The 16,930-nt window shown below is 37.6% G+C and overlaps 1 protein-coding gene across 2 annotated transcripts; it reads right to left on the bottom strand.

Moving 5' to 3' along the window:
* Window positions 1–4,670: 4,670 nt before the first annotated feature.
* Window positions 4,671–15,139, bottom strand: LOC139745547 (complement C1q tumor necrosis factor-related protein 4-like). Of its 2 annotated transcripts, none has more exons than XM_071655937.1 (3): window positions 14,641–15,139; window positions 5,953–6,112; window positions 4,671–5,330 (listed from the first exon to the last, which is right to left on the bottom strand). In XM_071655937.1, exons 1-3 carry the CDS (start codon window positions 14,714–14,716, stop codon window positions 5,078–5,080), a joined length of 489 nt encoding a protein of 162 aa, XP_071512038.1. In that variant the 5' UTR covers window positions 14,717–15,139; the 3' UTR covers window positions 4,671–5,077. The 2 variants fall into 2 exon arrangements, with proteins under 2 accessions (XP_071512038.1, XP_071512039.1); XM_071655938.1 differs by lacking the exon at window positions 14,641–15,139 and adding an exon at window positions 11,357–11,374.
* Between the last annotated feature and the right edge of the window lie 1,791 nt (window positions 15,140–16,930).

Raw genomic sequence — 16,930 nt, 5'->3', positions numbered from 1 at the left:
AATCATTTGAAGACAGTGATGCGTATTTCTTTTCAATTGTAACTGTCATATAAGAAAACAAGTGAAATTTTAATTCCAGTCCAACATACTCATTAACGTGTCTGTAAATTTTAATGGTATAGGCAATAATTTTGTTACAATTTCTCTTGACATTATAGTTAACTCTTTTTTACTTAACTTATTTATCATTTGATATCATGTGGCAATATAGCTCGTAAGAATGGCATACTAGCAATTGTCGCAAAATGACAGCATTTTAGATAACATTGTGCTGTTTATTACAAATTTACATTTTTGTGATCATTATACATGACTTATGTTAAGGTGATAATGTATTTGATTTGATAGTACATTATCTATGTGTATTTCTCTGACGGGTCCAAATACAGTTTGTTTTTATCATTCTATGATAATCATGTATCATGAATAGCCAAACAAAGATAATCAATTCAATACATGCCATTTAATGGAATATCTCCACGACTGTTGCTTCAATTTCCAATCGGATGCCCATTCTGCGTGCCAGAGTAAAAGAGTGTTGTCAAGCAGAAAATGTGATGGTGCGTTAGAGTATGACAATGCAGAGTGTGTGCGATTTTATGTGGGTGTGCGTGTGTGCGCGCGCCAGTGTGCATTTCCTAGTTCTATAGCCAAGTGCATTCAATTTTGTTTGAAGTACGTATAAATGGATAGCGTGCTCATACCCAATTAATCGAATTATTGCATGTCTTATTTGCTCGCTAAGGTCATACTTTTTATACACTTAATAGTGTAATGTCCATTGTGTATTGTGTGTATGTATTGTCGGTGTGTATATTTACAATTACAGACTAAAGTTAATAAAGAGAAATATGTATATATATATATGTATGTATATATATCAACATGTATATATATAAACATATACATGTATGTACATAATATAGATACATATATGTACATTTAGATAGAAAGAGAGAGAACGAAAGACAAAGAGAAATACATACGGATACTAAGATAGTTTGTTGAATAATCAATATGTAAAGATAAGTATCAGCAGCAATGACAAATATGTGATGCAATAAATTTACCTTACATACCACGAAATTATTATTGTCGCCTTAAGGAAACTTACTGAGAGTAAAGAGACTTTGTTTGTTTGTTTTCTATTTTTAGCTGAAAGTACTACCACTGACTGTCAATCAGTTGCAACAATAGTACCACCCTGTCATGAATATTTTCGATCAACAGAAACTTCGGCCACCAATACCCACAAGATAGGGGTTAGACTGTAAAGTATTTACATAAATGTAGACCTACTATATAGCACATGCATAGCTGCTGAATTGACTGCATCCAGAAATCCTTCTATAGTTTGCATCAGCGCCCTCATAGTTATATTGTGTCACACCCTGCTAAGCTCCTGGGCATCACCGTGAGTGAATGAATACTGGTGTTTGCTGTCATGAAACAGCCCATCATAAAACAGAGAAATTTTGACATTGCAGCTACAACTAAGTAAACCTTTGATAGATTTCTCCACATTCTAGGGCCCCTGCATAAAAGTTACAATTATGGTAACTTTGCCATCCAATGGTAACTACCATGGTAACAATACTCAACAGCCAATCAAAATCAAGAATTCCACGGAAGTTACCATTGGATGGCAAAGTTACCATAATTGTAACTTTTAAGCAACGGGCCCCTGAAGTCTCATATCTGAACATAAGATGGACTAGCACTGAGCTTCATCACTTTGTTCGACCCAAGATAATAAAATAAACAGTAAACAATTGGGGGAAAAGGCCATACCACCGTTACGAGGATGAACCCCGCCACAAAAGTACCCCTCATGGAGAACACAATACTTTACTAGTAAAACCGTAGTATTCCTTTCACTATCGCTGAGTGGATTATGTGAGTTAAACCCCTCCCCTTGCACTATGAAACACAAATCGAATCTTTGTGTATGTCTGCTTCATATTTAACACATGTCCATATCATCAATGGCGAATTATTCAAAGGTGCAATACTATCATGACGTTGTTAATTTTATTCTGGCAACAGGAGGGCATTTATAGTTGAAGCAAGAAAATTCAACATGCTTTCACTTTTCTTACATGATGAATGAATGAGTGAATGAATGAATGAATGAATGAATGAATGAATAATGGAAAATCACTTGACTGACCGCTTTCAGAAAGCGGGGGGGGGGGGGGATAATATTCCTATACCCTTACCATTATGTCAGTATCAAGTTGATGGAATGTGTTAGTTTCATGAAAATGAATTTTTGTGGAATTCCCTTTATATTTTCTTTATATTGTTGTCCCCACATGACGTCATGAACTCAAGTAGTCTCCTCATCCAGTGGTCCCAGCACCAAAATTTTAAAAATTCATAACTTTTGCATTGACTGTCCGATTTTCCTCAAACTTTCACTGATGTGTTCTACTAATATTGCTGCTTTCACTCAATCCACATTTTGGTTTTCTTTAACATGGATTGAAGCAAAACTTTATAAAGTCATAATGTTTTGAAAGGATTGTCTGCCACGTATAATTTTCCTCATGTTTTCCTAATGTGTATGAGGCCTACTGGTATTTCTGCATTAATTGAATTCACATATTCTCATCAAAATCATTACGTTATGCATTTTCGACACTGTTTATTTTCATTGATGCTATAATGAGAGTATTGACCTGTAACAGCTACATCGGTAAAAAGCATCTGAAAATGACGAGTTCATGGCAAAACGAGTTAAGTCCTCTCTTGTCAATTTGAGACATTTGCCATTTAACCTGTAAAAAACAAAAAACAACAACAACAAAGAACAAACAATGAAATGATTAGAAAATATGGGACTTTCTTAATCATAACTTAATAAACATTCCGTGTAATACAAAAAATGATGTTTCAACTATGAAAAGTATTTACAGTATCTTGCTCCATGATGAAAGACGTATACGTACTTTTAAAAATGGCGCTTTGCGATCAAATTCTTAAAATACATGTATCCCCGTGTAGACAGGTGACAGATTCATTCAGTCACCATGTCTGCCACATTAGTTTATATGAAATCGACAACCATTTCCGTTTTCTATCAATGAACCAATTACAAGTCATATTTTTTTTTTCCGTGACGGGAGATGTCAATGTGGGGAAATCGTCATTTTTTATACGTTTTTCAGAACAAGCTGTTAGGTTGAGTGACACAGACCAACTTCATATCTCAACACACTTCCTCATTTCTCTCTCTATACACATCACACAAAACACACACGCACACACACACATACACACACACACACACACACACACACACACACACTTGACCACATAACAACACGCCATCCGCACTCAATGAATCAAATACAAATTCTTGTTCTATAGGTCGTTGTTATTTATATAAAAGTGTATTTTATAGCTGTTAATTCAAGCGATACAAGACTAAGCACAGTAAAAGAACAGCCTCTGTAAAAGGCGCACTGATTTTTCGCTTTACGAAATAAACCTTCGACGATAATTATCAAAGGAAATCGGACAAAAGAATGATATAGCAATGGTCCGACAACGTATAAGCAGTTAATACCGAACGATAAGTGCGTCACACTGTTCGGAATCATTTTATATAATTGGAGTATACACACATAAATTATCATAACAGGCTGGGTTTACAGTATTAAATTTGAATGGATATCAACTTTCTTTGAAAAGCCTGTTACAAGCTAATCAATCGTCTTCACTGCTAGACTGGATACATTTCAATGCATGCATGGAATACATTTGGCATGTTTATCGTTGCTTCGTCGGGCAAGCCTCGGGCAAGGTTTATGTTCGCTAGGAGCAACCTTTGGTATAGACCTATTCGGGTTTAAAACACTGTAACGAATGTCAGCCGTAACTGGGGGCTTCCGAAATAAGTGAAAAGATGATTCAGTGGATTATGCAACTTACAGCTTTTTGAGAGGGCCTTGACAAAAGGCTATGCAGGATGAGTCAGGTTCATCGCTATGTCAGAGCATAAATCAGCTATGTACATCGTATATGGTTAAGCATACCAACTGGCTCCCCAGTTATGGCTGAAATAGACATTAACATATAAAACTGCACCCAAAATGAAAAGGTCTATCAACAGTATGCATGCACTTTGTTTAATACATTGGTAGACAACATCTGATACTACAACAGCTGCGGTATTGGCACGAACAATATTAATGCAACGATCATCACTTTGTAATCCAAACGGGATATCAAACTTGCATATCGGACTGGAGCAAATATTACATAACACACAAATCATGTGTAGCAATAGTTTTCATCATCACTCCTGAGAGTTCTACAGGAAGAGGTCAGCAGAAAACAAAACTAAACAAAAACAACACAACAACAAGCAAACTCCAAATTAGACTTAGTAGCTGAACAAAGCTAGCCTCTCTTTGCATAATGTGAATAAATAAATTACACGTAAGAACACACGTGCACACACATACACCTAAGAAATATGCATAGACTTGCATGCAACAACTTGTGTGTGTATTATGACCTGTGTAGTCCTACATGCGCATTGAGTGGGGCGCTTCAGAGGGGGTGGGGGTACGAGCTCCCTACCCCCCCCCCCCCGTCCTTGATGAAGAGCAAATTATTATGTTGAACAGCTTTTAGGTGGAGTCCACACATCACCAATGCACACTGTAGGCCTACATGCCTGGCCCTAAACTTAAGTGGAGAGACGATTCTGGGAGAGGAGATGGGGAGACAAATTTAACCCGTTCCATACTGAATTCTGAAATACCCATATAGAATTAATATGCAGGCCACCATGTTCCCGTATTGAGAAGGTTAAGGAATGAAAGAAGCTCCTACGGAGTAAGTGAAGATAATGTGCTAACTATAGGTGTGAGTACAAATACTGAAAATCCTTGGTCGCATTTGAATGTATAAGCCTTACATTAAAAAAATTCATAAAATCCATTACGCATCATTCCAAATTTTGCCTGAATTCGTCAACCTCAATGAACTCGTAGTGCCTATATGATACAAAAAATGTCCTCTCGTTGCAGACAATCATGAAGCTGGAAACTAAAAATTTTCAGTGTCAGTCCGTCAACTGGCTTTTGACCAGTATTCCAGTGAAGGTGACAAGCGGAGTGCCCGCGTGACTGCGGATCGCGTACTCGTTGCCGGACTGGAGTTCCAACCACACGACATCTCCTTGTTGCAGATCCAAGATGGCGGACTGGGAGCAGGTGCTCGGACCGCGTTTGTTCTTGTGGGCGTAGAGCATGACCACGGAATCTTCGTTCTTCTTCAAGCAAACAGAGGCAGCCTTTCCCTCATCTGGATGGATTCTGTGGACGAAGAGAGAGGGTTTTGCATTATAATGTCGGTTGGAGTGTTTCCTTGGAACTGATGGAGCCTATAGCAAATTCATCTATCCATTTGAATGGTTACCGGACAGATCAAAATCTAGACCCGGCTGTTATGCTCATACACTGAGGTATGGTTGAGAAAGTGATTTAAGACGCATAAAGATAAACGTGTGTTTAGAACGTTGCAGCTGTGTCGATTCATCTTTTTCTTTTCATCCTATAAATCATTTTGGAATCCATGTATTCAAAAGATCTTTCAAATAATATAAGATAAAGGCTCATTGAAAAACAACATTAACTTCACGATTTACTCTAGACATATTATCAGCCCTACATTAAACATTAATCATGATAGAAAGAATGTTTGAGATTTCAGATACCGGTACTCAAGTACGTCAGTCAAATGTAATAAGCATGCATGAGATCATAAATATTGATCACCCAAGCTCCCTTTTCCCCTCCCTCATTGATTTGAAATGACGTTTTCAGAGCCTTTTTAGGTGTCATACGATGCGCACCTGTCAAGAGTATTTGAGGACGAGTATAACACCTGTGTGTGGACTGTCTGTGCGCATGCCCGTAGCAAAGAGGGCGTACTTACGTGAACGTGAAGAAGTAGGATCCGGGGATCGGACAGGTGAACTGGCTGTCCTCTGTACTGAAAGCCGATTCTGGTTGGCAGGACAGGATCCGGTCGAAAGGCACCCTCTGTGGATCAAGCCCGCCCTCAAGCACCGATGTGAAGGCCACAGAAAAGAATGCTGCATTCGGAAGCAATGGTGAATTGGAAAGATAAAGAACTACGACTATATAACTATGTACATGTATATTAATACATGACACTCACATGTAGCCGTACAACAACATTATGCCTGTGTAGAATTGACTTTAATTACCTCCACACATAAACCACACTGGTTTGCGTTTCGGTCAAGACAAATTAATATGTTTAACATGCCATAATAATGTTCAAATGGAAAATTTTGAATGATAATTCATGAATTATTTGTAATTGAAGAGCAGCCATACCTGTCATTTTTTGTTGAAATGCAAAAAAAAAGAGATAAAAAAAATAAATATGTATTTTTTGGAAAGTATAATCTTAGTTTTAATTCGAAATATCTTTGCTTTTTGTAATTGATATTGACAAAAAATTTATGATTCTCGGATATCTGATATAGGTAACAAAAAGATGAAATCAGTAAACGTTTTCTTTTTTTAACAATGCCCAATTCATTGTTTATAAGAACGTACTTTGTTAAAGAACGAAATGAAGGAAATAAATGCTTGTTCAATGTACACTATTTTGTAGAAGATTTGAAAGTGGAATTTAGATTATATATCAGTTTGAAGTGCAACCAAACAAGATTTGATGAAATTGGATTAAGAAGAATATTTAGCTATTCGGTTGGTATCATTGATGTACCCTTTAACTATTTTTTCCCGGTCAAAATGATTATGTTGAGGTTATTTGGGATATTTGTGGATAATGCGATTATAAATATATGAAGTTATATGGAAAATAAAGTACCTCAGATGAGGAAAATAGAAAAAAAAATTACCATGCCCTGTGTAAGCGAGTATGAGTACATGGCTGCTGTAAGTTTTTCTTCATCACGAGATTTAGTCTCCACTTTCACTGCACTTTATTTCGTCAAAGTCCCCCTTCAACAAATTTGTCAACTTTAAAATCCCTTTTCACTTTTAATAATTGCGGTTAATGTAATTTTTAACAAGGACAGAAGTTTTCCTTTAACCGGCGTCATTACAATGTATGGATGACAAATTTAGTTTATCATGTGACACGACCGGATACAAAGAGGAGAAAATCATGTGATACTACATATATCCGGATTCCAATGTTTAATCTTGAATTCTATTACGTCAGAGGGAACGTAGATTTTTTTTTTTTTAATATAATCAATTGTCGGATTGGCACACTACACATCATAATTATGGTCACATGGTGTCATTACTACTATGACCGCTCCGCCCATACCCATGAAGGTCAAATTCACTGGTTAGAATATCCTTTTACGAATACAGCGTTCAATATAACTACTTTTTAATTTGCAGAAGCCTTTGATCCAGCTGATTGATAATCATTAGCTCTATCTATATTTCAGTTAGGGCCCATAAGTATCGCGTACTGTAGCGCTTTGAGTGACAAATTGTCAGAAAGTGCGTTTTATAGAAATATTCATTATCATCATCATCACCACCACCGTATCTGAGCATGCTAGAGCCTATAAATATTCAATATGCTACGAAGAATGTATTATATTGTGTGTGCAGAGCAATGTAACCATTGCACACACACACGCACACACACACATTCACACAACAAACAAGACAACAATAACATAATAGAAAAGTTAACGATCAGGATCACTCGGTCTACTGTGTGGTTTGATTTTCTATTAGAAAGGTAACATCGACTTATAAACCTATAGATGATAGCTCATGCCTTTACTCGTCCGGAGAAAGGTAATGGTTGTCAAATGCTTTCCGCCCACAAAATCACAAGTCAGACGGGAAATACAATCCAGAGATGTGCTTGACAAGATGTATCAAACATCCTGCAGTCCCTTCTGACCTGTGACCTTAGCCATCACCCGTCACGCCTGCCCATACATCCATTTTGATGTGTATTTAGGGCCTACTTTCTACAGTAAAGCCAGTAAACCCTTTTTATATTTTGTATGTTGTGATGGAAGACAGTCAGGTAGGACGTTGCATTATTATTGTATGCTCAAATCGAGCTCAAAATTTTTTTGCACACGTTTCAGACCATTTGGAGCATTTTTGGAAAAATTGAAAAAATTGGACGGACGCGTACGCGCACGCACATATTCGCACGCACAGCTAATATGAAATAGAAATTTTCAATTTTTTTCACACGGATCAGATGTCCGAAATGTCAAGGAATATATCTACCAAGTTTCAAGTCGATCCGATTCAATATGACGTCATACGGGCCCGTCAAAGTTGAAATTCCGCGCGCGCGTCAATGGCGCTATACAGTGCAACTATGCCAAAAAAACGCCAATTTTAAACCCGATTTTACTCGTCAGGATGGACGGTGACCCCCCATTTTCTTGACATATTCTAAAAGCTGATGAGTTATACATGTCATTTCATGGGTTGGCAATGCTGGAAAAATGATTAAAAGATATCAAATTTCTTGATAAAGTAAAAAAAGTAAATTTTCAAAATGACGTCATCAAATTTCAAGTTTACTCGAGGGTATCTCACTAATCCTTTGTCAATTTTCATCTAAATTTCAATATGTTGTAGCTTATGAAATGCTCTTTCATAAATGTAATTACATATTTTTGATTAGATGACGACATCACCTCGAAAAAATGGATTGAAAGTAACCTTGTCGAATTTGACCAGTTTACGTGTAATCTCTATGGGAGTGCAATTTTTATGGAAATGAAAATTGACATGACTATCTTTATCGAGCACTAGCTCACTTACGCTTCGGTGAATTTCTCTAAGATTTTAATATGTTGTAGCTGAGACGTAGGGCTACCGTGAATGTGCCCTTCGTTTTTTCATACGATGTCGGGATCACGTCAAAAAACTTGGTTGAAATTAAAGTTTATCTTCGATGTATTGAAATATTTCTTTCTTTTTGCAACTTCATATGCAATAACTCAAGAAAAACATTCCCTATCACCACCATATTTTGCACATGTTTAGTTCATGTCACGAACATTATTTCATGAAATAACAACTACTTGATCAGACGCCATCTTGGGTATATAAATTAGGGTCAAAGGTCATAAATGTTTCATCCTGTATCTTGGTGAATACATATCCTATCTTTCCCATATTTTGCACACGTAAAGACCATGTTACAAGGATCATTTCACAAATTAACTACTTCTTGCTCAGATGTCATCTTGTCTATGCAAAGTTGTGTCAAAGGTCATATGTACTTCTTTCTTTATCTTCGTTATGACGTGGTATCTCTATGGGAGGGAATTTTTTTAAATGTGAAAATTGACATGATTGTCTTTATCGAGCACTAGCTCACTTACCCTTCGGTGAATTTCTCCTCGATTTTAATATGTTGTAGCTGAGACTGTGCGCTATCGAATGTGTGCCTTCCTTTCTTCATACAATGTCGGAATCATGTTAAAAAACTTGGTTGAAATTAAAGCTTATCTTCGATGTATTGAGATATTTCTATGTTTCTGCAACTTTCTTTGCAATAAGTCAAGAAAAACAGCCCCTATCACTCCCATATTTTGCACATGTTTAGTTCATGTCACGTACATTATTTCATAAAATAACAACTACTTGATCGGACAACATCTTGGGTATGTAAATTAGGGTCAAAGGTCACAAATGTTTCATCCTGTATCTTGATGAATACATGTCTTATCTTTCCCATATTTTGCACACGCAAAGATCATGTTACAAGAATCATTTCACAAAATAACCACTTTTTGCTCAGATGCCATCTAGGTTGTGCAAAGTGGGGTCAAAGGTCATATGTACTTGTTGTTGTATCTTCGTTATAGTGTATACAGATTTGGTACCAAAGATAGCAGATATGACTCCCTTTTCTAAATGAGAATCCAAACATCACACGGCCAATGTCTCTGACCACAGATGAAACCTGCATGGTCATGCCTATTGCGATCAGGACTTGAATCATTGATTAAAAAAAAGATCGGATCACCTTAATTTGTCAGTGATGACAAATTACAATCTCTAGTTATGTTCTGTGGCCTTCAGTAAGTTCCCTGACCTTACGACAAGGCGTTCAGCCTTTTTTTCCTGCCTTCTTGCGCATGGGAGCTGGGTGCGACTGCTGTCGCTACACATTGTTCAGCGGATCTGGCCTCATGTAGCCTGTTGTCGAAGGGCCTCGCTCTGTTGAGAGTCCGTAGAGTCGATTATTATAACATCGAGGCGAAAGATGGTGAGCGAAGCAGGACAGATAAACCGCGCGAGGCGCCACTACCGTCGACAAGACTATAGTTATAGAGGCTTGGCCTCATGACACATTAGCATATGAAACACTACATTAGTGGCGTATGAAATGCTACGAAATATCGCCACACGAAATCAAGCACATTATATCTCTGTGAAAAATGCTTAGCATCGGCTGATAATCACGATATCTATCACGTCAAACTATAATCATTTTGCGATAAGGTTTCATTGCAGCAGATGCCTGATGGATATCCGTTTTCACCTGTCTTTACATTAATCTTCCGGCAACATGCTCACTTCGCACGACATAGGCCTACATCCAGCAGATAATGAACAACATTTTGGTCAAATGAAAATACCGTGTTTGAGACGGCTTAGATAGAAATAGTTCATTGATGTACGTCGATCCTCGGTAGGTTTTTTTTTTTTTTTGGGGGTGTGTGTGTGTGTGTGTGTGTGTGTGTGTGCAGTCATAATGACGCTCTCAAATAGCCGTCTGTTATTTTAGACTGTGTAAGTTGTGCGGAAATACCAGGAAAAAATAGAGCTCAAAATGGGCAAATGACAGAATTCTTCTTAATCATTCTTGTATGAAGGCTCAACATTGTCACTATGTCACTATACACAATAGTAAAATCGTGCCGTCCGCATACCTCTTTGTTTATGGAGTAAACTCTCGCGTTTATCACAACATACAGTACGTGTACGTCCCTATACGACTGCCGCGCCCTGGACATGTTTAGTATCTCCGTGTCCCAAGTATTGAACGTTTCCACGCTGCGTCTTTAAGTTCTGAACTGACATGATACTAGTATGCCATTACACTTGTCTATAGCGATACGTTTCCCGCGCATTCGTACGACACTTCCTATCGTCAGCTATCAGGTGTAGATTGCATCGAAACGTAAACCTGTGCTCGTTTGGGCTAACTGATACACCTGCATGGAAGTAACCAGCTGCGTCTCTGTGTACTGATACAAAGTTATAGGTACACTGAAGCGTTGATACTGTCACTTGACGGCAAAATGAAAATCTTACCCTTTCGTACTTACAAGAATGGGCGTCCATAATTGCTGTCAGTCGGCAGTGATGCGAAGATAAATCGCTATACCTCTCAGACTAAAGCCGTCGTAGAACGAATGGGCCTCAAAGTAATTATAATAATCTATTCCTCCTTCCCCGTTAAACATTTCCCGTACCTCTCCCTGGAGGCCTACACGTATTTTTAGTTCTCTAGTTTAGAGCTTATATGTTGTTATAGATTCACTTAATTGTTTTCCTTTCTATAAGCGATTATAATTTCCGATGATAATGTACGGATGTGCTGCACATGGACGCGAGTTATCTATGCAATTACGTAAGCATTCGATTCAGCGATATCTATATTCATCTCTTTTTTATTGACCGATATTTTAGAAAATCTCTCACTTAAATTACGGATACGCAATGTGCAGATGCATCATCAGAGGGCTTCGTATTAAGACATGGTGTTTTTACAGTTTGAATGAAAGTTTTATCCTCTTTCGATGGTTCTTTAAAACAACAAACAAAAACACGGGGAGGGGTATGGAGACTGACACAGTCGGGCGCTTATGGCATTAACACGTGTGTAATAATGGGTGTGTATGCTTGCGTGTGTCTAATGTCTGTGTTTGATTGTGCGAGCTCCATAGTTTGATACTGTCTGGTTTAAAGGGATATCGCATAGTTTTGGTTGAGACCTAACTTCAGGTTTCTAACATTTTGTTGTTGTTGAGATAATGAGAATCCTCTTATGTAATATAAAAGAGCTCGTAATTCCAAAAGGAATTCACCGTTTATTAACGCTGAAATTGGTATTGAAATGGCTGAGATGTCCAAAACAAAGCAATCTTAATAAAAGGTGGGACCCACTTTTTATTTGGATTGCTTTGTTTTACTTTTTTTTTGGGTGTCTCAACCACTCCTAAATCGATGTTCATCGAATAAACTTTGAATTCGTCTTAGTGTGGGTATGCTGTGTATTATTTCATAAGTGGTTTCTTGGTATCGAGAAAAAAAAAAGTCAATCTAAGCCAAATCCTCATCCCACATCACCACCAATACTATACTATCCCTTTAATAGCCCACGGGACAAGATGATGTGAGTGTGCATACTCCTCTTGAACTTGTGAGAGGAGAGCAAGGCGCCTATAGCATGAATGGATGGGATATTGATATCCGGCGCAGACAAAGGCGTGTTGATGTTATGACTAATAACTCCCCTTGCCAGAGAAAAGCGGTCACAGGTCAGATCCTGTGGGGGCGCAGAGCGCTGTGTGGCATAGTGAATAAGATTCCCGACTCCCAAGCGGAGGACCCGAGTTCGATTCCCGCCCGGTGATCACGTCCTTGGACAAGATGCTTTTACCCACGTATATGTCCCTCTCGACCCAGGTGTATAGATGGGTACCTGGCAACGTTAGGGTAATAATAACGGCAGGGCCCTCTGGAAGAGCAGTGGCAACACTGAAGAGGCTACCCTGGTTAAATAAGACCTTGTTAATAATAATAATAATAATAATAATAATAATAATAATAATAATAATAATAATAATAATAATAATAATAATAATAATAATATATAAATAGGATTATTATTATTATTATTATTATTATTATTATTGTTGTTGTTAATTATTACTACAGTATTACTATTATTATTATTATTATTATTATTATCATTATCATTGTTATCATTATCATTCTCTCGTATAATGTTGCTATCATGTTTCAAAAAAAAAAAGGTGTGTGTGAACGTAAATACTATTCCATCTCCTATGAAACGAGCGGATCTACTATTTGATACCTGCGATATGTGCCTATGCGCATGGGGTTTAGCGTTGGTTCGAGGGAATGCAGAAATATAAAGTAGAACAAATCGGTGAAGTTTGAGGAAAATCGGATAATCCGTTCAGATATCATGATTTTAAGTTTCAGTATATAACAACAATTAGTGAATAAGGAGACTATCAAAATGTGATGCTACGCATGGTCTATGATAATTATAAAGAAAATGTAAAGAACATTTAAAAAAAATCCTATTTGATGAAAAGTATACATTAAGTTTATTTACTTATTTGACACAATTATGTTCAAGGTATTTGTATTCCCCCTCCCTTCTGAAAGAGGTAAGCCATGAAATTATGTTTGAAAATGAAAATTTGTTGAATTCTATCTATTTTGTTTATATCAAATATTGTTTTCCATGTGTGACATCACATTTTGTTCTTCTTATCAAGCGACGGCTGTACCAAACTTAACAAAATTTATAACTTTTGAATGTACATATTGATGTATTGTCCGATTTTCCTCAAACTTCGCTGATGCGTTTTACTATTTCATCCACTCAGTTCAGGTGTATTTTTGGTTTCACTCGCTGGCTGTCTGGTAAATCAAAAACCAACCCAAATCAAGCCAATATAGATATAACTGCTATGTGTGCAATTAACGATCGAAGACGGCGTGATACCCAAAGCGATATCTTGTCGTCTGAGACGAATCATATTATATAAGTGATAATGCGTGTGTCGCGTGTTGATGATGAGTGAACAGTTTATACACGTGTCTCTTCAAGTCGAAACTGAAAGTATAGCTACTAAGTATACATGGTTCCGGAAGCGCTTCTCGCGAATTGATGAACCTTTTGAACATTTACGACAATTCAACGCGTGATTTATCAAACATTAAGTTACCAGGTAGGCCTACTTGAATTCGATCCTGAATGAACGTATGCTATATATTGTGATATTGGCTAATTTCTGTGCACTGTGCGTGGTAAAACGGAAATTTGATTGTGGAAGTTTGCTCCTGCCTTTCACCCGTCACCCATTTTCGCTTTGTTTTGTTTGTTTTCTCTCTTTGGATGAGTTTGTCTGGCCTAGAGATTTTTGGTTTGTTTGTTGCTGTTTCTTTCCCCCCAAATATAGCTTTTGTGATTTGTTTATACATATTAATCAAAGGAGAGGACATCTGCAATTCTCCTGCTACAGAATTCCTTCTTACTGTCATATAAGCATTCTGAAACTACATGAACGTATAATAAGGGAATCACATTTCCACACAAACACAATACATCATGAATTCTCTCGTTATCACATTTGTCAGCGTATTTTACATGCAATGTGCCTCACTGTGAGTTTATGTTTCGAAGAGAATTTTAACGCGCTCAAATATAGTATTTTATGTGTGCACTCAAAATCTGGTTCAGCGACACGTGCATCTCTGCATTGGTATTTACGTAGGTCGAAAGCATAAGATCACACTGCAGGTTGTAGTTATCAATCAAAATAGATCAGGCAATGCGAATTATATTTACCACTTGAGCCTTGAGGGTCAGTGCCTGCTTCCAGCGATGAACTTAGACCCATGACTGACCCTATCCAAGACAACATCAGTGATGTGAAAGGTCAACTGAATCCTGCACGTAGCTCAGGAATGTTCGAAGGTCATGATATACAGACAAAATGGATGAATGGAAGATATAACTTTCTCGATTCTCTTCTCCACTCCTTCAGCAGTGTAATAGGGGTCGCGATGTCTTTATAGCAACGACAACGAGTGACCAATGTTTGCAAACAGTATACACCATGGGTATCTTTTCCCTGATGGTGTGATAAGTTTTCCCGTTCTTCTGTATCGGGCGTCTTGTGGAGCAACGATTTAAATATTTTTCAGGTATAATTCGAGATATTGCTGTCTGATACACAGGATGTCCTAATGGCAAATAACTTCCGACAGATAGCACACGATACCATCAGGGCCCAGCTAGTGCACCACGTGAATCAATCGATGGTTGGGTTTGACAACTTTCAGAATGGAAGAACATTTAACACCAGTGATAGGAAAGTCTGCCAAGAAGTAAGGGGAATTGTCCGGGGCAAAAGCGCGTGATCACAAAATTCTTACCGCCCCGCAGAGGGCACTGCGCTACAGTAACTACAGTATTATCGGTATACACTGGAGTCTCGCAAAACCACATTCAGCAGTACCTGCTCTTATATCTACGCATTGTCATCACACTCCGGGGACTTACTGTCAATTATGTCAGACACAGTTACTTTTGTAATACTACGGGCAAACAACAGGAGCACAAAGGACACAATAATATATGGCTGATCGAACACACGATTAAGTGAATAAAGATATTCATCTTGTTTGTTGGTGCGTGACGTACGGTTGAGTGAACTGACGGGTGACAAGGTGTGTTGAAGTTGACGGAAAGTAACTTACGAAAGGGATGAGCAGAATCATAATATAGCAAACATGCTGAGGGTCAAATTTGAACATACCTATCGTTGCTGCATATGTGAACATCGTTGACTGTGTTTGTTTAATTAATTAGGTGATCCGAGTATCCTTCGGATCACCTTCTGTATCTGTACGGATTCTTTCTTCTTCTTTGTTTCTTTATTTCTCCGCAAAAGTTGTGCAGAGGTTAGCTCAGAAAGTCCGCTGCCTATCAATTTCAAAATTATACCATGTATGCATCATGTCCCAAAGACGAAAAATCTAATGTATCATTGTGATCAGTCGACCGTGACGTCACTATGACGTCATTATATGAAAACACATTCTCAATCATATCTCATTAATGGAATTAAATTTTTCAATGAAATTTACGTCACATATATTTCAAATTATGCGCATTCTACTCATGTTCTCAAAATTCATATTTTCTCTTAAAACGTGCGCGTACGCGCGCGTTGAAATATTTGTATGCTCCAATCGAGCTAAAAATTTTTTTGCACACGTTTCAGACCATTTAGAGCATTTTTTGAAAAATTGAAAAAATCGGACGGACGCGTACGCGCGCGCGCATATACGCACGCACAGCTCATGTGCAATTGAAATTTCCAGTTTTTTCACTTTGATCGGATGTCTGAAATGTTAAGGAATATTTATACCAAGTTTCAAATCAATGCGACTCAATATGACGTCATACGGGCCCGTCAAAGTTGAAATTCTGCGCGCGCGTCAATGGCGATATACAGTGCAACTATGCCAAAAAACTGCTAATTTTAAATTCGATTTTACTCGTCAGGATGGACGGTGACCCCCCATTTTCTTTACATATTTTAAAACCTGATGAGTTGTACATGTCATTTCATGGGGTGGCAATGCTGACAAAATGATTAAAAAATAGCAAATTTCTTAATGAAGTAAAAAAAGTAAATTTTCAAAATGACGTCATCAAATTTCAAGTTCATTTGAGCGTATCTCACTAGTCCTTTGTCAATTTTCACCCAGATTTCAGTATGTTGTAGGTTATTTAATGTTCTTTCAAACATAATATTACACAATTTTGATTGAATAACGGTATCACCTCGTAAAAATGGATTGAAAGTAACCTTGTCAAATTTGACCAGTTTACGTGTTATCTTTATGGGAGTGCAGTTTTTCTGGAAATGAAAATTGACATGACTATCTTTATCGAGCACTAGCTCACTTACCCTTCGGTAAATTTCTCCCAGATTTTGATATGTTGTAGCTGAGACTTTACGCTACCGTGAATGTGCCCTTCGTTTTTTCATACGATGTCGGGATCACGTCAAAAATTTTGGTTGAAATTCAGGCTTATCTTCGATGTATTGAGATATTTCTTTCTT

Source organism: Diadema antillarum, unplaced genomic scaffold, assembly GCF_040938485.1.
Source record: "Diadema antillarum isolate AM-2024a unplaced genomic scaffold, OU_Dant_1.0 seq00001274_RagTag, whole genome shotgun sequence".
NCBI lineage: Eukaryota > Metazoa > Echinodermata > Echinoidea > Diadematoida > Diadematidae > Diadema > Diadema antillarum.
The sequence above is the reverse complement of the archived record's forward strand: the minus strand, read 5'-3'. Positions and strand labels throughout refer to the sequence as shown.